Consider the following 22,752-nt stretch of genomic DNA (forward strand, 5'->3'; position numbering starts at 1 on the left):
AACCCATCTTCTCTGAATAGCTGTGAGGCTCGCCCCAGGCTGAAACACCCCTCGGGGTGTGGGCCTCCCAAACACACTTGCAAAGAATCACAGTCTTTTTTACATTGCCTCTAGGTCTGTTTTCACACTTAACTCTGTAGCTGTTCCTCTATAGGACCACATGGGTTCTGGTATTCTTCCTCCTGCATTAGAAGAGGTTCTTTATACAATCAATAATTAAACAATGTGCACATAGTAAATAGGGTAAATAGAGGGGGAGCTCAACATAGGCCTGGGCTTGACAGGGGGAAATGAAAGGATGCATTACAGTGAAAGACAGCTCCCTAGAGAGGCAAAACAGCATTTAAACTTCTATGACTTATAACTAAAGCCAAACGTAAAACTTAAGTGAAGCCTCTGAGCACTGATAATTGCAGTCTGATCATTACAAAATCATTATAATATTTTTTCTCAAAGCATAGTGGCCTACAAATGCACATTTTAAAAATTTAATTGCAAATAGACTTCATACATACACATTTTTTGTACTTAAAGAACAAAAGGCAATATTTACCCTTTATTACCCACTGCAATTAAAACATTAGACTGATATATGTGTTCTATAATATTTGTTGTTACATTTTTTAGCTTAGAGTAATAAAGATAAAACGCAATGAACATTACATCAAGCAGATAAATAAAATGAACATGCAAATACGCAACAGCAATGAGGGGTGCTGCAGAACGGCAAAATTACCACTAAAAGAGTGAATACAGATCTGTAGAAAATGAATGACACGCTGAAATAACCTCTGTGCTCTCCATTCTGTTAGCAGAGCTTGCCATTGATTAAAAAGGTTGAAGAGGTAGAATAAAGGCCCGTACTGGCTTCCATATGGCCCAGAAGCCCTAAGGGTGGAGGCCAGCTCATCAGGTCCCAGCTCCCTTTCCTCTCACTGGGACCCCAGCTGGTGAAGAGCCCCCCATTTAAAGCTCCTTCACTGCCATCACCATAATGGAGCTTGGCTGGGCCTCAACCGCTTACCTCTGTAATTAACAGCACCAATGCCACCACAATTACAGCCCCAGATTCCTCTCTCGGCCTCAGTGTGAATTAGGGACTGAGCTAATAGCTTGGAGGTAGGACACGCGGCCTCCTCTTGCCCCCGGGATAGAAGGCTACAATAAGAGGCTGGAATAAAAAAAGCAAGGTCTGATTTTGCACATCATGATGATAACCCTGTAATTAGCTTACACAAAGCTCACGGTGTAATGGCAAAACACGGTATTTAAATCAAGGGCCAAATTGTAAGCATATGATGCAGGAGAGGGTTATGAACACGATTACAGGCGGATAAAACCGATGTGTTTTTAAAGCACACAACTCATTGAGTGTTGAATACATCACATTTGAATTAGAATACATAAATATGCTACAATTCAAATGACTCATTATTAATTTCCCATGAATTTGAGTAATAAGCACTCTCTAGACAAATCACGATGATGGCATCAAAGTTTGGACTTGGTCAGTAATGACAGGCTTGTCATTGAGACAAGGGTGCATTTTGTAGAGAATGTGAATATAAAAACCAGGCAAAGCGGAAATTCTAATGAACCAGGCTTGTGACTGAAGTGTAGCTGCATTTGCAAAATAAAAGAAATGGCACATTTCATTTCGCATTTAAAAACAAGCCACATGATACTTCAGAATTGCTACTGTTGCACAACAGGCACTCACTAATGCAGACTGTGCATTTGAACGGTGTAACTGCACTAAGAACAAATCAGAACTAATTTTGTCAAAAGATTTATTTTATTTGTTTTAAAAGCAAAATCTATGTCATGTCCCCTGCCTTACCAAAAGCTTTGGTTTTTACAAAATGTTTAGTTATGTCACCATTGTAATGTTTTATTAAACATTATGGTATTTTAGAACTGAAATAGTTCCACTTAAATTCAATTTCATGTAAAAAAAAAAAATGCATATGATGCAAATAAATTATACTGATTAAAGTAAATATAACTAAATAGTTAAACAAAATTAAAATAAAAACATAATTAAAATTTTAAAAATATAATAAAAACATAATTACAATAAAAAATAACAATATGAATGAAAATAATTCAAATGTGTCTTTTCTCCAATAAAATAAAATAAAATAATACATACACGCATACATACATACATACATAAATGAAAATAACTGAAGGTTATTTAAAGATAATTTATTTTAAACTAAAACAGTCCTACCTTTACTTGAGACTGTGATGTTCTCCACTGTTCAGGCCCATAGCGGCTAAACTCCTGCTGTGCCCATGGGCGGCATTTTAGGTGGCATGCGTCACAATAGGCCATTCCCCGTCCACCCACTTCACTATCTATCTTGAAGAGCCATCGCTGGACTTCCATGTGTTCTGTCATCAGCCGGGTCAGACCTTCATGAAGCTGGAAGATAGACATATGAATCATATTCCATTTTTTTTCTACATCATCAAATGTAAGTTTCACATGAGGTGTTTAAACAGATGTCTGGCACACAGACCTGCTCCAGGGTGTATATATCCCACTTTCCTGGAGGCATGTCGACCCCTGCGCTACTGAAGATCCTTCTTCCCCCGGATTTAGTGCTGTATAGCTGGGTCACTGCAGGCTCTGTGCCCAAAAGTGGAACTTCGAGCTCATCTGCCACAGCCAGGTCATCAATATGGGTGACACCGCCAATCATGTAGGCCTGTTTCCCCTGGATCAAATTCTTGATGCGCTGTAGTGTTCGAGGACTATACTTCAGGAGCGAAGCTAGACACATATTCCGGGTCTGAAAGAGGAATATAATACACTGGGAGTTAATGGTCAATTTGAAGAGCACAAAAGCTGCAGAATTAATGCTGTATGTTTCATAACATAATAAGCTCTAATAAAGAGAATACATAACAGAAATACATTTTTTATTATGTATATTTCCCCCCAAAGGTGAAATCTCAGTGGTCTTTGTGTACATAAATAACTGTCCTTTCCACTCCAGCTCTAAGGTCTTACCCCTCCCTTTGTCTATGGGTGTAATTTATGAACGTGCGCAAACACATTGGGCCCATTACGTGCAGCCGGAGGGGTCGTGACCTCTCCTGTACTCAAACACATTAAATTGATAAAGGAGAGTCAAGGGAGGGCCGTACACCTCTGCAGTCTCTTGTCTTTACTATGTGCTTAGTGATGGGCTCTGAGGGGAAAGCACTAATTACTCCACATCTGTATGTTTGATCCAAGCAGAATTGTCCCGTCTGTCATTGGCACGCCACGCTGGCAGCATCGGCTAACAGAGATTTATCCTGCTGACACGTCTGTTAGAGTTTACACATGGAGAGGAATCGACAGGGAAGAGGCAGCACGTGCCTCTCGTATGCTATGCAGCAATAAATAACAGAGGCGCGTTGCTTGCACGTGCAGCCAGTTAGGCCTACAATAATTGAAGAAACAAATCAGCATATAGTGTAAAAAAACAAACTCTCCTTCCTTGCAAAATATATATTTTCAAGAATAGTTTACATTTGTGTTGTATTTTTCTATTCACCACTTGAATTGGTGTTTTAAGGTAACCGTTTTCTTAATCTATTAAAATAAGTTAATGAATGGAATTGAACATCTGTTTCAGGTTTATACATCTAACAATGAGTAGAAAAAGATACACTAGTAAATATTATAAATGTCATAATAAGTAAATAGTACAAATGTTTGATATAGTAAATATTTTAATAAATTATTTAGATTTTTATCATTTGTTTATATAAAAGCCAATTATTTAATTCTGCAAACATTTTGCATTTATAATATCATGAGTAATATTTTTTCTGATAAACTACGAGAAAAATCCATTAAAATAAGTTTTAATTGAACTGAACATCTGTTTCAGGTTTATACATCCAATGAGTTAAAAAAGATACACTAGTAAATAATATAAATGCATGTTATAAATAATAAGTAAATATTACAAATAGAAAATGTTTTAATAGTATTTTTAATACATTATTTAGATTTGTATCATTTATTTATATTAAAGCCAATTATTTAATTCTGCAAACATTTTGCATTTATAATATCATGAATAATATTTGTCTGATAAATTATAAGGCTTTATACATAAAAATATATAGTATTACTATAATAAATATATACTGTAGCAATATTAAAAAAATCTAAATATTGAGAAAATCACCTTTAAAGTTGTCCAAAAGAAGTTCTTCGCAATGCATAGTACTAATCAAAACTTAAGTTATGACATATATACGATAGGAAATTTACAAAATATCTTCATGGAACAGGATCTTTACTTAATATCCTAATGATTTTTGGCATTAAAGAAAAATCGAAAATTTTGACCCATGCAGTGTATTTTTAGTTATTGCTACAAATATACCCATGCTACTTATGACTGGTTTTGTGGTCCAGGGTCACATATATTGACAATGTTTATGTTTAGTTTTGAACAATATCAAATATTTAAAAAATTCTAATAAATGATCATATAAAAAGGTATTCTTTATCTTCTTTGCATTTCTCCTCTTCCCTAGCTTGCTTCCTAATCTAACGGTCTAATAAACTTAGCATTGTATATTACAAATATTGTTGCTCTGTGACAGTTGCTTTTGTTCCTCTTTTGAAAGTGGCTTTGGATTTTTGGATTTCTGCTAAATGAGTAAATGTAAAAGTACAGATCCTTGCACTGAAACCTAATCAATTACGCCAGATCTGCACAGAGGAGTAAATACAAAGGTCACCTATGTCGCCCTCTACAGGTGAGAAATAAATCAAATTCTTCTATGAAAATTGTTAACAAATTCATGTGCACCACTATATTTCAGAAATCACTCTGAGGGGACATCTACTGTAGGTGTGTGTGTGTGTGTGTATGTGGTGCACCATACTGGAAAATACTCCAGTGCTTCTGGCATGAGGATAGTGAAGCGTTTGGAACAGTGGGACTCAGGCACAGAAGCGTCACCCAGCTCAATGGCTGTCTGCAGGCCCAGCAGGCGAGTGTAGTACTGGAGAACATCCTTGCCCAGGCACACCGGAGACACATAGATGACCTCGACATTCTCATCTATATGTAACACAAACAGTACTGTGTTTGCTTTCATGTGGCCGCTGTCAATCTAATTTGATCATGTCATGGTTCACACCCTCACCTCTGATATCACACAGTCGGCCCATCTGGGTATTCTGGAGAACATCAAATCCCCTGAGACTGAGCCGCTGATGTTGGGAATATCCTATTGAACAAATCAAAATGATTTCAAATGAGATTTAAATATTTTAGCAATAAATTCATGACTTTATTCCAAGTCAGGAAACCCCAAAAAGACTGCTATAAACTAATCTCTATAATGAAATGATTAAACGCATGCAAACTAACAGAGCGAGGCAATAAAAACAATAGGGTTCAACTTCTTAATTATCTGAGCTCACACAGGCCTCTCCTCAGCCACCCCCAGTGCAAAAATCACACTCCATCTGCTGGTGATTACAATTCACAACCATCATCATCCCCAATAGCCAGCACAGGTCTCAATGACACGTTTTTGGTAAATCAATTTTCTGTGTTTTCTGCAGGTGCACCCAAATACATGTATTTTATCCCTTTAAAATATTATGTGACCAGAAGCCATCATAACAGATGGAAAGGAATTACCCAATGATGGGACGTGGATGATAGTCCTTTTGGCGGAGGTGATGTGTTTCCAGTTGGCTGCCAGACTCTGTGAATCACAGACAACAGAGGATAAAAGAGAGTAAAAGTGACCGGTGACAGACAGCACACAGCAGCACATGGATTTATCACGTTGTCGGCCCACCGATGGCAGAAAAGGCAGGAAATTATGCTTGTCTTTCTCCCTGGGTCTCATGGAGACAAACCAAGCATAAATCACATTAATTAAATCAGCTAAGTGCATACTTAGAAACATCTTCCCTCTATTAATTCAATTAGCAGGCTACATGAAGCTTTCTGCCAGGGGAAGATTAAGGCTTAATTAAAAGGATGTGAGTGTTTAAAGGGTGGAAACATACACAAGCTTGTGCCTGCTCTCACAGTGAGTGACGGTGAGGATAAATGAACATGTGGGCACTAATTAAGAGACATGCTAGTTTCATAAAGATGTTACAGGAATGACAGCACAGACGAAACATCTGTTCCGACAAATAGAAACTGAATCTAAACGTGAGCCTGTGCTATCACAATCACTCTTTGTTTAAGCACCTCTGCATCGAAAGTTCAATTCTTTCCTGGGCTATATTGATAAATATATGAACTATACAGTTCACAGTTTTTTGTTAAACAGACTGATTTCATACAACATCTTATGAGTGGAACAACTATACTTTCTTATGCCACTGATTCATGATCTGCCATTCAAAAGATGTGACCAATGACGGCTTGAGCCATTTCTGGAAGTTACTGGAGTAAAGACCTGGTCATTCCAAGAAAAATAACTAATTATGAAGTTTAAAAAATAATAATTCTAAATAACAAGGAGGCAGCATGGTTGTGTGGTTTTATATAACATTTCAAATTAATATACAGTAACAATTTAGACACAATATTGCCAGTTACCATGTCTGTTTTTGCTATGCCAGTCATAATAGTTTCAAGACATCAGTTGAATGAATGATTCAGTTACTTATTCATAAAGACAGTTGCAATTGAATCAGCGTTTTTGAAAGAAACAATTGAATGAATGTTTCTTTGACTCACAAATATGAGCAGTGTTTCATTTCTGAATGAATCTTTGTTTTAAAAATAATTTGTAAAAATAATATAACGCCTTTGCGTTGCTGAGTTGCTCGTTCCCGAGTTTGAATCCCGACTTGAGGACCTTTCAGGATCCCACCCGCCTCTCGCTCTCTCCCACTTTGCTTCCTGTCTACTCTACACCATCCTATCTTAATAAAGGCAAAACGCCAAAAATAAATCTTTAAAACAAAAAATCTGTTGAATGAAGGATTCACTAATAGAGACAATTGTTTCTTTCCTGAATGAACAAAAATAGGTTGAAAAAATAATTTAATGACTCACTAATGAAGACAGTCCTTGTGTCCGAATATGCCTACTTCCCTATTACATAGTAGATGAAAAAAACAGTGTGTGAAATGAGTAGTATATCCAAAATGACTATATAACTGCCCTTACAAAAAAGAAGTTTATTCAAGTGTGCTATTAGTATACGTCTTTTAAACTAAAAATAGGAAAGTATACTTTTAGTCTACTTTTTATGTACTTCTCAGAAATGGGCTTTATGTACTTCTCAGAAATATACTTAAAATGACATTTAAGTATACTTGACTTATATTTAGAAAAAGTCTAAATATATTTGAGCTATAAGTTTACTTAGACTATACTTCAAAGTGTACTAAAATGCTACTACAAGTATTTAATTAGTAAACTATCGGTATACCTATAAGTTCACTTTTAGTATAGTTGCAGTACAAACTAAACATTTTGATGTAAACTAGTTGTGTACTCAAAGTTTACTACTGTTATACTTAAAAGTATACTTTTATATACTAGAAAGTGGGCCAATTTAGTCCCAAGGAGTATTGAAATAGTACACTTACAAGTATACTACTAGTACACTGATATGTGTATACTTACTACATAAAGTATACTTAAAAATATACTTGAACTTTACTTAAGTATACTTACTAAAATAAACTTGAAGTACCGGTATACTACTTTTTGGTAAGGGTGTAGACAAAAAGTACCAAAATAACCTATTTTTTCCACCAAGGCTCTGAAGTGTGAATCCATTGAACACTTTACTATCCACAAGGCCATGGGAGAGGAGTTGTGAATGGCAGAGAAGTGACACAACATGACAGATGTAGTATTAGTTTATAATGCACACATTCTTACTATATAGAACATATTTTTCACGTTGCAAAGTCTATTCCTCATCTATTGTAGTATCTAATGTATTGACTGACAGTCTGGAATGCACACAATGAAAGTTAAAGGGGTCATATGATGCTTTTTTAAAGATCATTATTTTGTGTATTTGGTGTAACGGAATATGTTGACATGCTTTAATGCTAAAAAAACACATTATTTTTCAAATACTGTACATTATTGTAGGTCCTCTATGCCCCGCCTCTCTCAAACGCTTCGTTTTCTACAAAGTAAAGAATATCTCTTTGGTTTTGAGACTTTAGTCTTTGCAACTTCAGGGATCTTATCTATGCACAATCAGCTTGTAACACTCCAAAGAGAAAGGAAAACTTGAAATCGCATCATATGACCCCTTTAAATCAATAAAAAGTTAAACTGTTAAGTCAATGCTCTTGGAACGCTGCTCAACAAATCAGATTCAAGGACCAGAACTAACTGTTATATAAATGTGTATTTTATTCACCTCTGCCCTGATGTGGTAGTTTTCCAGTTGGCGGATACGTGAGGCCTGTAGACTCTTCTTCAAATGGCCCAGTTTAGCACGTTTCAGCAGAGATATGGCAATAACTTGTGCCGCCCATTTGGGCCTGAGTTGGAGCAGGTAGGTGGTACGGGCAGAGTAGCGCCTCCAGCAGGTCTGGATGCACACAGCCGCTGCCTGATGCCCCTCGATGCCTTTGTAGCGCTGGCCAGGCTGACACATCAGGTCCCATACCTCATCTCTGTTCTCCAGCACCGAGAGCAGCTTCTCCACATGGGCATGCCGGCCCCTGTCGTCTTTCCAGTCAAGCTCACCGCTCTGCACGCACGCTGCCAGACGCTCCCCGCACACCCGAGCCAGTGGCACCGCAAAGTCCAATAGCATCCGCTGCAGCTGGTCCAAAGCCTCTACCATTGCACCCCAGTAGAGACAGTATTGCTTTTTAAACCTACAGTAGTCAGGATCTTCTGGGTCAATCTGGCCCTCAGCTATGGTGAAAGGATATTTGCTGACAGCAGCTGGCAGTGGAATGCTCTAAGAAGAGAGAAATGCATATTATAATAAAGGCAAAAGGCTGTTGCAATCATTTAACGGGATAGTCCATAGAAAAATTAAAATTCTGGTTTAGTGTCCCATAATGGGACCAACGCTCTTTAATTACCAACATTCTTCAAATTTTCTATTTTGTGTTCCACAGAAGATAGGAGATCATACAGGTTTGGAATGACAGGAGTAAATGATGACCGAGTTTTCATTTTTAAGTGAACTATCCCTTTAAAAAAGTGTTATGGCGCATACTCCCACCCTCCCCTCCCCCCTTTTTTTCCTTGAAAACTGTTTTAGTAAAATATAAATAAACAAACAATAAAATGTACTTAAAGCAAATAGGAAGTAAGTGTAAAAGCTTTTATTTTTTGCAGTAAGTCATAAATACAAAAGGCCACTGGCTTGCAGAGGACTATTTCAAATCATTACCTATATCTGCCCTAAAGCTATTCCTGACACATTTAACCTTACGTCAGGGGTAAAAGCTCACTTTACACAGAACAATAAAACTGATTATCAGTCAGTTCTAAAGCTCTCATGACCAGATTATTACAAACAGAAAACACAGACTGTACAAATCATCCAAAATGTTACCTCAGCGAGCAGAACACACTATATATCCTTGTCATATTTAACTTTATGTATGTCATAAATAAATATTACCTGCAGGTTAAGTGGGGTGAGTCGGGCTATCCCACGATTCAGTACTCCATTGTCAGAGCTTGCAGAAGCAGCTGAAGGAGGGGGAGTCCGTATGGTCCTGGATGCTGGACTCTCGGTTCCTGATCTTCCAAGAGTCATTTCGTCTCTGCTCACATCCATCTCCAGTTTTGAAGCCCTTTCTGACTCATCTATAATCATATATAAGAAGTACATACTACAGTCAAAGACTGTACAATATACATAACAGATATAAGAAAACAATATATAAATATATGTAATATTTGTCCAGTTATTTGATTGACATTTTGTATCAGAAGCGCACTCTTTTAGACTGTATTAATGATTATGATATTGATATATATTTTAAAAAGTACTAAATACAGTATATGCCTGACACTTAAAATATCACAGACTGCATAAATTATCTGCTGAAAATGAATTGTTAATTATAGCAATACTTGAGGCTTTTTACCATAGTAATTCAGTTTACTCCCTCTATATGTATGTTGATTGTTTGGATTCAATACACAGCAAAAAGCAGAATTTTTGGATACATGCAAATTGACTTTCTAACTTTAAATGTAGTCCGCAAGTGTGTAATGACATTGTGGAAATAGACTGACCTGTCTTACTTTGGCCACTGTCCTCTCTCTGGAGCACATGGACAGCTTTGGGCTGTACTGAGGTTTGCACTGAAGAGAGGTCAGCTGCTGAGGGTAGCAGCCCTGAAATGCAAAAAATAAATAAATAAAAAACAAACTTATTACAATCTGCAAAGAGGATCTTTACACAAAATTACAGAATATTATTCACGAACACAAAAAGAGGGCACAAACAAATAAATTAATGTATGCAAACATATGCATTTACAGTACACTACGGTTTAAAAAGTTTGGGTTCAGCAATTTTTTGGGAAAAAAAAAAGAATACTTTTTTTTAGCAAAGTAACATTAAGTGAAAGTAAACACATTCATAAGGTTACAAAATATTTATATCTATTTCAAATGTGGTTCCTTTCTATTCATCAAAGAATCATGCAACGATATGTCACAATTTCCACAAAAATATTAAGCAGCACAACTGTTTTAACACTGAAAATAATAAGAAATATCTCTTGAGCACCAAATCAGAATATTCAAATGATTTCTGTAGGATCATGTGACACTGAAGACTGGATTAATAATTGCTGAAAATTGCCATTACAGGAATAAATAATTTAAATATATTAAAATAGAAGACAGTTATTTTACATTGTAATACTATTTCACATTGCTACTGTTTTTACTGTATTTTTGATCAAATAAATTCAGCCTGGGTGTACATTCAACAATCTTATAGACTCAAAACAGTAGTGTATATAATGCATAAAGAAATACTGTATCAGTTGTAAAAAAGAGGCTTATACCTGCATTCATGTCTCTACATTCGGGTGGTGGTTTGGGGTGTAGGTGTTTAGGCAGACCTTCACGTGCTGCAGTAAAACTCGAAGTGGAGCCAGTGACCAATCTTTGAGTCCCAACCTAGAAAAACCAAGGCAAACAAATGTTATGTTTTCATTACAAAAATGCACGCTATACTCTTTCTAACCACTATGGTTCAACTAAGCCGCAATATAGTTATTTTAAAGAGCTGCTTCACCCAGAATTAAAATGTTGTCATTTATTTCACTGTACTTCATACTTTTAATTCATAATTTTAGATTTACATTGACTGTAGCATTGAAATCTCATTTGAGTGATTTAAATATGTGCATATTCAAGGTCACCATTCACTTTCATCAACAGGGAAAATGTTATTTTCGTTTTTGGGAGAACTATCCCTTTAAGCTTGAACTAAGTAATTTGCCTTTCTTAAAAAGGCAATAAAACATTGTCCAAACATGGAGGAATTACTGAGCCCCGAATGATAGCTATGTGGTCAAAGGTCAGAGGTATTGAATGTGACAGAACAAAGGGTATTAACCTACTGCCCCATCTCACTGGACCAAAAAGACCTGCCTGCAGGCTCTAAAGCCACCATTTACCCTGTACTAGAAGAAGAGAGAGAGGGAATATACTTCGCTCAATAACTTGCTCACGGAGAATGCCATTAGCTTCGGGTCACCGATCAGATTTTTCCCTCCAAACAAAACTTTGTTGTAAAAGGCTGGGAGACGACTATCCATTAATCAGGCTGGTGGCAGCTTGTAGATGTCAAGAAATATGGTTTCTCTTTCTCTCGGTTCCGTTGGCTGTACGAACCACAAGTGCATGCACATTTGCGAGAGAGAGCGCGGTGATGTTGTGTGATTACAACCAACAGATTTTCCGCATTCATTAAAACAAAGCTGGAGCTAAAATACAGGCAGTTAATGACATTGTAAACTGGCCAATAAGCCCCCTTCCCTGAAGCAATCAATCACATGCTGGCAATGCTTTCTGGATACTTTGAGCACGGCTCGGTTTATTTGTCTCGCACCTTCTCTCAAGTGAACAGCTGCTTGAAATCTTCTAGAATTAAATTCCATCAGAGCAATGCCTAAAATGCTTACCTCCTCATTATCATATAATAGTTCATAAATCAAATGAAAGTCGTGCTCCACATTCCACAATAAAAAGGATGTACTGCAATAATTAGGATTTTCATGGTAGTCATATAGCGACTAATATAATTCATCATTAATTTTTACAATCATTTTGATAAAAACAAGCACCAAAACTCACTCCCAAAGACAAAAAGCCCAATAAAAACATGTTATCTACAGAAAATTTATAGCCGATTAAAAGCAAGATGGCTAAATCACAAGCTAAAACTTTTTGGTGCACAAAAACGCAATGAGCAGGATGTGCATTAATCATAGCAAACAAAAGAGCATCAAAGAACGAGGTCGGCCATTTCCTCAGTGCATATAAACATATAATGGAGAGCACACTGCAAGTTTGTCAAGTTGTGGGCACATGCCAGACAGAGCCCTTCTGTACTCTCCTCCTCATCCTGCTGTTCCGGATTCTCCCCCTGATGTTCTCTGGCCTGTCTGTTGTCACACCACTGAGCTCCCTGACAAACCACAAGCACCGGCCAGGTGTTTGGAGCGGTTTGGAGGCAAGCAGCTGTTTAAGTGGTACAAGGGGACATTTAAAAGAAAAAAAACAGTGGGAGCTCCTTCGGAGACTCAGCGGAGAACTAGCCGACAGCACAGAGGTATTGACGCAGCAGGCAGAGCGCCAGCGAGTGTCAGTTGGGTAAGCCACGGCTGTCTTATTGGCATGCAGGAACAGGTACCAGTGCCTGTCCTGAGACAGCTGTAAAGCAGCAGCCCATACAACTGCAATCAGGCGGTGGCCGTCCTCCGAAGAATGCTGATGTGCCACAATCTGCGTCTGTCTGCTTTCGGCAGCCAAGTCTCATACCTTCTTCTCAACAACATGACAGCCTCCTCACGAGTGACAGGCAGAGGATGCAGGAGATAGAGGAAGAACCGCAGCGGAAGGCAGAAGGGGGGGAAACAGAGCACCAAAACAAATGGTGACCTTTAGAAAGATTAATTTGTTTACCAACAGACAGATTTAGCTGTCACTGCCAAACCAGGTGACCTTCAAATCCGCAATCTCCTGTTTGAAAGCAAAGTGACTGGAGTCATCTATTATTACACGCCAGTCACGTAATTTCTTTTCATGAGGTTCATGTGACAGACGCTGGCGTTAAGGCAATAGTCAGAGCTGGCCACCATATAATCAACACTATCAATAAGCCTTAATCATAAACGCTGCTGGATTCTAACGCAGAGCCACACATGTAAAACCAAGTACACTATAGTATTAGAGGGACAATTCACACACACAAAAATAAAATTCTGTCATTATTTACTCGCACTCATGACGTTCCAAACCTGTGTGACTTTATTTCTTCTGTGGAACCCAACAGAAGATATTTTGAGAAATGTCTCATACAATAATAACTGAGCCCCAAATGATAGCTCTGTGGTCAAAGGTCAGAGGTATTGAAAGTGACAGAACAAAGGGTATTAACCTAGTGCCCTGTCTCACTGGGCCAAAAAGACCTGCCTGCAGGTCTAAAGGTCTAAAGCCACCATTCACCCAATACTAGAAGAAGAGAGAGAGGGAACATACTTCGCTCAATAACTTGCTCATGGAGAATGCTATTAGCTTCGGGTCACCGATCAGATTTTTCCCTCCAAACAAAACTTTGTTGTAAAAGGCTGGGAGACGACTATCCATTAATCAGGCTGGTGGCAGCTTGTAGATGTCAAGAAATATGGTTTCTCTTTCTCTCGGTTCCGTTGGCTGTACGAACCACAAGTGCATGCACATTTGCGAGAGAGAGCGCGGTGATGTTGTGTGATTACAACCAACAGATTTTCCGCATTCATTAAAACAAAGCTGGAGCTAAAATACAGGCAGTTAATGACATTGTAAACTGGCCAATAAGCCCCCTTCCCTGAAGCAATCAATCACATGCTGGCAATGCTTTCTGGATACTTTGAGCACGGCTCGGTTTATTTGTCTCGCACCTTCTCTCAAGTGAACAGCTGCTTGAAATCTTCTAGAATTAAATTCCATCAGAGCAATGCCTAAAATGCTCGTACCACCTCATTATCATATAATAGTTCATAAATCGAATGAAAGTTGTGCTCCACATTCCACAATAAAAAGGATGTACTGCAATAATTAGGATTTTCATGGTAGTCATATAGCGACTAATATAATTCATCATTAATTTTTACAATCATTTTGATAAAAACAAGCACCAAAACTCACTCCCAAAGACAAAAAGCCCAATAAAAACATGTTATCTACAGAAAATTTATAGCCGATTAAAAGCAAGATGGCTAAATCACAAGCTAAAACTTTTTGGTGCACAAAAACGCAATGAGCAGGATGTGCATTAATCATAGCAAACAAAAGAGCATCAAAGAACGAGGTCGGCCATTTCCTCAGTGCATATAAACATATAATGGAGAGCACACTGCAAGTTTGTCAAGTTGTGGGCACATGCCAGACAGAGCCCTTCTGTACTCTCCTCCTCATCCTGCTGTTCCGGATTCTCCCCCTGATGTTCTCTGGCCTGTCTGTTGTCACACCACTGAGCTCCCTGACAAACCACGAGCACCGGCCAGGTGTTTGGAGAAGTTTGGAGGCTCGCAGCTGTTTAAGTGGTACAAGGGGACATTTAAAAGAAAAAAAACAGTGGGAGCTCCTTCGGAGACTCAGCGGAGAACTAGCCGACAGCACAGAGGTATTGACGCAGCAGGCAGAGCGCCAGCGAGTGCCAGTTGGGTAAGCCACGGCTGTCTTATTGGCATGCGGGAACAGGTACCAGTGCCTGTCCTGAGACAGCTGTAAAGCAGCAGCCCATACAACTGCAATCAGGCGGTGGCCGTCCTCCGAAGAATGCTGATGTGCCACAATCTGCGTCTGTCTGCTTTCGGCAGCCAAGTCTCATACCTTCTTCTCAACAACATGACAGCCTCCTCACGAGTGACAGGCAGAGGATGCAGGAGATAGAGGAAGAACCGCAGCGGAAGGCAGAAGGGGGGGAAACAGAGCACCAAAACAAATGGTGACCTTTAGAAAGATTAATTTGTTTACCAACAGACAGATTTAGCTGTCACTGCCAAACCAGGTGACCTTCAAATCCGCAATCTCCTGTTTGAAAGCAAAGTGACTGGAGTCATCTATTATTACACGCCAGTCACGTAATTTCTTTTCATGAGGTTCATGTGACAGACGCTGGCGTTAAGGCAATAGTCAGAGCTGGCCACCATATAATCAACACTATCAATAAGCCTTAATCATAAACGCTGCTGGATTCTAACGCAGAGCCACACATGTAAAACCAAGTACACTATAGTATTAGAGGGACAATTCACACACACAAAAATAAAATTCTGTCATTATTTACTCGCACTCATGACGTTCCAAACCTGTGTGACTTTATTTCTTCTGTGGAACCCAACAGAAGATATTTTGAGAAATGTCTCATACAATCGTTTGGTAACCAACATTCTTCAAAATATTTTCTTTGTGTTCTGCAGAAGAAAAAAGTCATACAAGTTTGGATGGAACAACATGAGTTGTGAGTACATGATGACAAAATAATAATAGAAAGAAATAAAATAATATCTTTCAGCAACTCACACTGGCCCCAGTTCTCTTGTGCAGGTGAGGAAGCTGAATCCCATAATTTTGTTGCACAATCTCCTTGTTCTTTGGGTGAAAAGGGTTATTTAGCAGACGCATGATAAATGCTGACTTGTGCTGTTGGGGAGATAGAACCACAGATTACAGAATAAAAACTTTTTTGACTGAACAAATGTTATGAATATGTGTAAAGATGGGAACCTTTTCCCCTGGTGATGGACCAGGAATCTGGCATCTCAGAGCACGTGCATTTGGTATTGTCTCATATGGTGGCTGCCTACAAAAATGTTATAAAAATTTGTTAGAGGTAATGTGATTTTACATAAACCAATTGACAGAGTTTTTATTTTTATACCATTTAACAAGCTTGGAGGGGACAGGCTTCTTTTCAGGCTCTTCAATACAGGGTAGAGTCAAAAACTGATTACTAATGGTTTTCAGATGATCTTCTGCATGCCTCTGTAATTCAATAAAAAAATATTTACAGGCATCATTCTTCCATGCTCCACATTTCATATATTTCCACTGCATGAATCTTACAAGTCAGGGACTTCAACACGAGACGACTTATTTAGATGAATAAGATGTAGTAAGATAATTAATTATATGATAATTAGTTGTATATATATATATATATATACATATATAAGTAGTTAGTTTACTTTTATATAAAAAAAAACAGATGTTAAAAAATACAGGCCTACAAAACTTCGAAAAAACAAGAAGGAAAATAGATGTTAAACTCTCCCCCCACAGAAATGTGGTATTGTATGTTATCGTGTATTTAATTGATGCAGACCTCAATTATCCAGAACTATTCGAGTCAAGTTGTCATAAAGTTGGCTTTATATACCCTTATTCCATGTTCCGTCCTGCTGATGGCTGCATCCAAAGCTTGAATGTCCAAAACTTCTCCATTCTCTTGCACAGTCAATCGAACAAGATTCTTTTTTAGTTGTCTTAAATCATCCTGCACCTAAGACACAATAAAAATCACAAGAAATTAGTTTTACAAACGTAATTATATCATATTCAGTTATATAATGCAACTAGCATAGTTTAAAGGAATTAAAACTTCAACGGTTGCTGTCAAGCCTTCTTTTATATTATTTTGTACTTGAGCACATTACCTGCACTAAAATATGCCCAACTTCGTCCTTATTTTTGAGTACGTCGGCCATTTTTCTACTAAATAATTCAGGTCACATTTAAGCTTTTTTTCTAATTGTGTCTTCACGTTTCCTTCCAGGTTTTATATTTTTCCAAACAAAGGTCTGGCTGTAACTATGGCAACACGACGCATATGGCAGTACAGTCTCCGTAAGTAAATATAGTTAGGCAAGTATTATTGTTATTATTACCATTTTGTTCAGGGTGTATCACTGACTGCCTCGCGTTATTTCTATAGCTATTCGTTGGAAAGCTGTTTTGCTTTAACTAGTTTAATTAAACTTACATTTTCTAACACACGCGCGCAGACACGGAAGCAGTTGAGGTTAGAGGTGAAAGGTTTCCTGGAGGTGGTTGACCGCTGTTTCTAACGTGCTAACTTTCATTAGGAGCTGTTTTTAAGTGTCCAAAAGCTTAAAATGGCAGATGATCAGGGAGATGAAGTACCTACCATGCCTTGTATCTTAGTTACAAGTTGTGATTCCAGATTTAAAGAAGAGGAGCTCATTAGACGTGAGTAAAAAGGGGAAATCTATTCTACGCTCGTTAGCCTTGATGCTATGCTAACGTTAGCTGTCAACAAGAAACATTCATCGTTTTGTCTCTTAAATCCAGATCAAAATGTGTCGATCGCGATAACGGTTTCATTGTTAATCGCATAAAATATACTGTGCGTTAATGTATTGAGTAACGATTGCATAAAAGCAATAACGTATATATATATATATATATATATATATATTTTATTTGACTTTTTGCTGATTTCATGAAACATGCAGTGTTTTGTAAACGTTACAGTTTTCACGTTTGTCTCTTATATAGGTTTTCTAATCACAACAATCTGAGATTATTGATAAAACATGATACAACTGGACAATAAATGTGAATCACTAACTTACTGGTGCTGTTATTGATGCAGGGCTACAGTACATAATAAGTGTGCAATATTTAAAGCCTGATACATTCGGTACATCAATTTTTAATCCTTATGCCTAAGTTAGTGCTTTACTAAAACATTATATAAAAATGTTGTAATTCTTTACATCTAGTGATTCTTTGTGTCCAGCAGGCGGCAGTGTTGAGCTTCAGTTAATTTACACATTCTATGTCTTACTTTAGAGACTGTTTTCACTGCTAGTGTTTTTTAATGATATCAAACACACACTTGGCCAATTACAGTTTTGAATGTTTTATTTCAGAGATCTTGGGCTCAGAATCACTACCTCAAGCTACCAAGATAGAGGAAAGAGTTTCTTGGTATCCATGGACAATCAACAACAAGTACTACACAGCAAACGTCAGCTTATGTGTTGTTTCAAGTCCATTCGACATGAATACAGAGGTTGCCAGGTCTATGCAAGCGTTCATCGTTTACTTTGACAGCAAAACTGTGAGTTGTCGACATTATGATCATTTGACAAATTCACCATTAATTGCATGTGCCTTGCTTCAACTGTTTTTGTGTTTTAGAAAAACGGCCTTAACAGTGTCAACTCCTGGTTATCAGTAGTGGAGGATTTGGCTCCAGAAGTGCTGATCCTAGTGTGTGATCATGCATGTGACAGTGGTGAGTGTGTGTTTGGTACTACTTATTCAGTGGTTTGGATGCAACATATGCAGTTTTTTGCTAAGTTTGGTGTAAATATGCCATTGCAGGTGTTAGCAAACAGGAGGCCCAGCAGTGGTGTCTAGCTCACGCATTTGAATTAGTAGAGCTCAACCCTCAAGATCTACCTGATGAAGATGGTGAGAGACGAAACAAAGTTTAGTCACGATTATGCACGTGAATCATTTTGTTTACAGTCTTTGTGTACCCCATAGATGACTTCCCAGAGTCCACTGGAGTAAAAAGAATCGTTCAGGCCCTCAATGCCAACGTGTGGTCCAGCGTTGAGATGAAAGATGGTAAAATTGTACTGCCCTAATGCGAAATATACAATGGCATCTACAACAAATCATATTCATATTCAATTAGCTTTCCCTTTAATTATCATTTATTCTTCTCAGAACACAGTCAGGGATTTGGGCTAATGAGCAGCCTGGTGGCCTCTCATCACAACAACCCACGACCCAGTCAGGAGACACTGGTTAGCCTTTTCTAAGTGTGCTGCTTTTTAATGTATGTAGATGAACATTATTTAGAGTATTTTAGGTAATTAAGAGTCTTGAGGTCATCTCGTTGTAACAGACTATGTTTCTTGTTATTAGTCCTCTCATTCCCCATCCAACAGTACAGATGAAGGCACTGAGAGCCAGAGAGCAGAGAATAACCAGAATAATGCAGTAGATACAGCAGTCGGTAAGTGCTTTTGTTAAGGGCAATATATTTATACTCATTTTGGAGGTAAATTAATGATATGATAAAATAGGATATTAGCATTTAAAGTACAAATGGAATAAGCCATTGTTTAAATACTTACTTGAACGTATTTGTGTGCATTGTTTAATTAAATATTTGCTAATCTGTCACAGATCCCATGATTGACATAGACATACAAGAGTTGGCTAATCTAACAGCTGGAGATGCAGATGTGGAGAATTTTGAGCGACTTTTTACTAAATTGAAAGAGATGAAAGGTACACACACACACACACACACACACACACACATATATATATATATATATATATACACTACTGTTCAAATGTTTGGGGTCAGTAGTTTTTTTTTAATGTCTTGGTAAGAGGTTTCTTATGTTCACCAAGAATACAGTAAAAACAGGAATATTATGAAATATTTTTACAGTATAACCTTTAACGGTTCTATATTTTAATATATTTTAGAATGTAATTCATTCCTGTAATGACAGCTGAATTTGTTATTATCACTGTTAAAAGTTGTGCTGCTTAATGTTTTTGTGGAAACTGTGATACTTTTTATTTTCAGGATTTTTATTGCGACAATTTAATGTGTCCTTGTTGAATAACATATCTTTTTTAAATAATTTACCGAAATTCAAAAGTGAAGACCTGTTTTTACAAATAATGTTCATTATATTCTTAAAACGTTTTTTATTTGTAGACAAGGCCTCTTCGTTGCCACATGACCAGAGGAAAGTCCATGCAGAAAAGGTAATATACCTTTAATATGATCTAATTAATACTAATGCTAATAGTTTTAAAATCTGAATGTTGCGTTAACAATTGAATTGCCCTCAATCAGGTTGCTAAAGCGTTCTGGATGGCTATTGGTGGAGACCAAGATGAGATTGACGGCTTGTCATCAGGAGAGGAGAGTTAAGGCCCCAGCTTCCACTGTTGCTACTCAGCCCACCCTTTGAACCCCCAGTCATCCCAAATCTGCCCAGCCCAGTCCTGTCCCGCCCAAGAAACATGGAAGAATGCAGGCAAAAAACAGCAATGGAGAATTTTATGATACTGCTGTTACTATAATGACAGTGTCCAGCACCTCAATCAGGCAGTACAGAGTGATTATGGGCATTTGGCTTCAAACATTGTAATCGCAGAGCCATGGGATGGGTTGCAGGGGGCAAGATTGTTATCTTGTTCTCTATGCCTGTTCTCTGGTGGTGTCAGTGCAAGTCTGCAGCCACATACAAGGATGAAGCCTATGGTTCTGTCAAAGGAGTTGTAAATCAAATGATGGATGAGCTGACAAAAGTGGATTGTTTTTAAACTTATTTTTCCGATGTAAGTCACAATTATGGACTATGCTTGTGCATGTCATTAGCTCTTCATCAATTAAAAGAATGATCTGTCGAATCAGTTTTGATGTTCTTTTGTTTTGTTTGGAAATACATTTGTCAAATACATTTGACATGATGAAATCTTTTTTTACATACTGTAAGAAAAAGTCTGAAACGATGCTCTTAAAACATTTTATTATTAAAACGTACATAACAAAAGTCAATATGACAGTGAATGCAAGAGAAGTAAACATGAGGGTACGTTACAGAAAAGCAAAAAGGAAATTCAGGGCAAACAATAACTAAGGACCAGTTTCAGAATATGAATTAAATTACTGACTCTATAAGACAAAGAATGTTGTATTTGCTTCCAAATCAAGAGTGCAAGAAAATAAACAGGATATAAGCAATATTCCAGCAAAAAGGGCAAATCTAAATAATATCAACAGTCCACTGTGTGCTTTGGCCCTGTTGAGTCACAGATGAAGAGCCGGCAAGATTAATAGCAAAAAACATAGCTTGGGGGAATCAAACACAAGCGTCAGTTGTTCAATGAAACATCAATTTGATTTAAAAAATCAAACAGATTGTCAGGATTTTCATGATCAGTGATTCAGAGCTTATTCCTTGAGACCAGACATCTTCCAATAAAATGCTTTTGGACTGCTGATGTATGCTGTTAAAAGCCAGACCATGCATTGAGTTAGTTGTTGAATGTCAGTACTAAACAAATCAAGGGATTTGAATAACCTGGGGCCCGTTCTTCGTACGTCGCTAACTCAGCTGGGTTTGATTGTTGATGATTTGGCATGATCGTGGATTGTTTGGTTCTTCGAAGCTCATCCCGGAGTTGCTGTCAGAGCAACAGGTCCTTAAGCTTAAACCTGATCGGGAGCAGGCTTATTTCATGTAAACAGGATTAGATTGCATCTTTTTAAGCAGAATTGATACCTAAAATATGTCCGCTACCACCACATAAAAAAATCTAGCCATTTACACTATTCTCTTGTGAAATAAATTTTTACATGAAAATACATGCGTTCCAAGAGCTGCCAGCAGTACTTGCCTTCCACTTTTCTGTGAAAAATAAAAACTCAAAATAGTGGCCCACTCAGAAATCACTGACAGTAAAATTGTGAAATATGTAGAGACATGAAATGCTGTTAGTTGTTACTTGAGTTTTGAGCTCAATGGATTGACAGTCCTGAGTTTCAGACATCCCTTTGATGCGCCAATCATACACAGAACAGAATCAATGAAAGGACAATGAAATCAAGTGATTGCTGAAAAGAAAAAAAGTGATGACTAATGGTGAGTTCCCATTAAATGTTCTGTGAATTTTCTCAGGCAAAATCCAGTCATTTCGATAGGAGTCTGTGCAATCACGTGAAAGACTGATGCTAAATATATCACAACATTGTTGACAACAGACTGTAAAAATCTGTGAAATTTTGTTAATGTGACCATTTTTTTTATATCTGTGTGTAACATGACAAGTGTCTTAATTACAACTTAATTACCCTATGGCAGCAGTAAAAATATACTTTCGCAATCTCCATTCAGTTTATAATGCAAAAATACTTTAACATTTATTTGCTGAGCATAATTCAAACATTAACCATCAAGTTCAAGAAATAAAATGGCACTATTAGCTACTAGCATTTGTCACTGACAAATTTCCAATGCTATTTTCTTGTTCACGCCATCACTGGGTGCTTTTCAAAACAAGTGCTTTTCATAATCAAGGCTAAGTACCGCTGTTATAACTCTACACACTCAGTTCCTGTATACAAACCTGGTCGACCGTGCATATGAGACCAAAGGCAATCACATTGTATATTGACCTGTCCAGCGCAGTGCAATTTACTTACACACAAACAGCTTCCCGAAGCACTAGCTTCAGGCTAACATACTGTAAAAGTTCCCACAAGACCCCTTCACTGAAGGTGGTGGAAACAAAGCACTCTTTGAGGCCCCCAATGAGGATGTTTATGATTTTAAGCAATCATATTCCGAGCCCAAGATTCTAATACCTTCAGATCAAATTAAATGCGTGATACACTTCTTGATCAAAACAAAAACGGACAAAATCATGATTTCATTATCACATGTTAATTCACAATGAGGAAAATGCCTCATTTTAAACTCATCACACTGAGGAAATATCATCCATGCTCCTTGAG

General features: G+C 37.6%; 2 protein-coding genes across 6 annotated transcripts in view; one reads left to right on the forward strand and one right to left on the reverse strand.

Moving 5' to 3' along the window:
- The window catches only part of LOC107738710 (IQ motif-containing protein H), a 31,453-nt gene extending 14,407 nt beyond the window's left edge, over positions 1-17,046 (reverse strand). For 3 of the 5 annotated variants that reach the window (XM_016550527.1, XM_016550525.1, XM_016550526.1), the window contains exons 1-14: positions 16,883-17,046; positions 16,606-16,728; positions 16,108-16,211; positions 15,954-16,029; positions 15,750-15,869; positions 11,018-11,132; positions 10,236-10,337; positions 9,613-9,800; positions 8,386-8,937; positions 5,670-5,736; positions 5,167-5,250; positions 4,903-5,081; positions 2,526-2,798; positions 2,234-2,428 (exon numbers count right to left, since the gene is read on the reverse strand). In XM_016550527.1, the coding sequence (XP_016406013.1) occupies positions 2,234-2,428; positions 2,526-2,798; positions 4,903-5,081; positions 5,167-5,250; positions 5,670-5,736; positions 8,386-8,937; positions 9,613-9,800; positions 10,236-10,337; positions 11,018-11,132; positions 15,750-15,869; positions 15,954-16,029; positions 16,108-16,211; positions 16,606-16,728; positions 16,883-16,933 (2,229 nt within the window). In that variant the 5' untranslated portion in view covers positions 16,934-17,046. Of the gene's footprint in view, positions 1-2,233; positions 2,429-2,525; positions 2,799-4,902; positions 5,082-5,166; positions 5,251-5,669; positions 5,737-8,385; positions 8,938-9,612; positions 9,801-10,235; positions 10,338-11,017; positions 11,133-11,689; positions 12,058-15,749; positions 15,870-15,953; positions 16,030-16,107; positions 16,212-16,605; positions 16,729-16,882 lie in introns of those variants that run through there. The other 2 variants (XM_016550528.1, XM_016550529.1) reach the window with 2 other exon arrangements.
- Positions 17,047-17,245: 199 nt separating this feature from the next.
- On the forward strand, positions 17,246-20,639 carry LOC107738712 (alpha- and gamma-adaptin-binding protein p34-like). Its single transcript, XM_016550531.1, has 10 exons — positions 17,246-17,435; positions 18,122-18,312; positions 18,393-18,489; positions 18,579-18,668; positions 18,744-18,827; positions 18,930-19,009; positions 19,131-19,221; positions 19,395-19,499; positions 19,945-19,994; positions 20,086-20,639. The coding sequence occupies exons 1-10, from the start codon at positions 17,342-17,344 to the stop codon at positions 20,161-20,163; spliced, it is 960 nt and encodes a 319-aa protein (XP_016406017.1). The 5' UTR covers positions 17,246-17,341; the 3' UTR covers positions 20,164-20,639.
- The last annotated feature ends 2,113 nt before the right edge of the window (positions 20,640-22,752 follow it).

The sequence above is a fragment of the Sinocyclocheilus rhinocerous genome, unplaced genomic scaffold (genome assembly GCF_001515625.1).
Source record: "Sinocyclocheilus rhinocerous isolate Xijiao unplaced genomic scaffold, SAMN03320098_v1.1 scaffold1938, whole genome shotgun sequence".
NCBI classification, from domain to species: Eukaryota; Metazoa; Chordata; class Actinopteri; order Cypriniformes; family Cyprinidae; genus Sinocyclocheilus; species Sinocyclocheilus rhinocerous.

What these genes read in the sequence shown, in the direction of transcription:
- LOC107738712 (XM_016550531.1), top strand. Translation starts at nt 17,342, where the DNA reads ATGGCAGATGATCAGGGAGATGAAGTACCTACCATGCCTTGTATCTTA. An exon ending in AGAAGAGGAGCTCATTAGAC is followed by an intron (nt 17,436 to 18,121) that starts GTGAGTAAAAAG and finishes GTTTTATTTCAG; the next exon opens with AGATCTTGGGCTCAGAATCA. An exon ending in TGATCATGCATGTGACAGTG is followed by an intron (nt 18,490 to 18,578) that starts GTGAGTGTGTGT and finishes ATGCCATTGCAG; the next exon opens with GTGTTAGCAAACAGGAGGCC.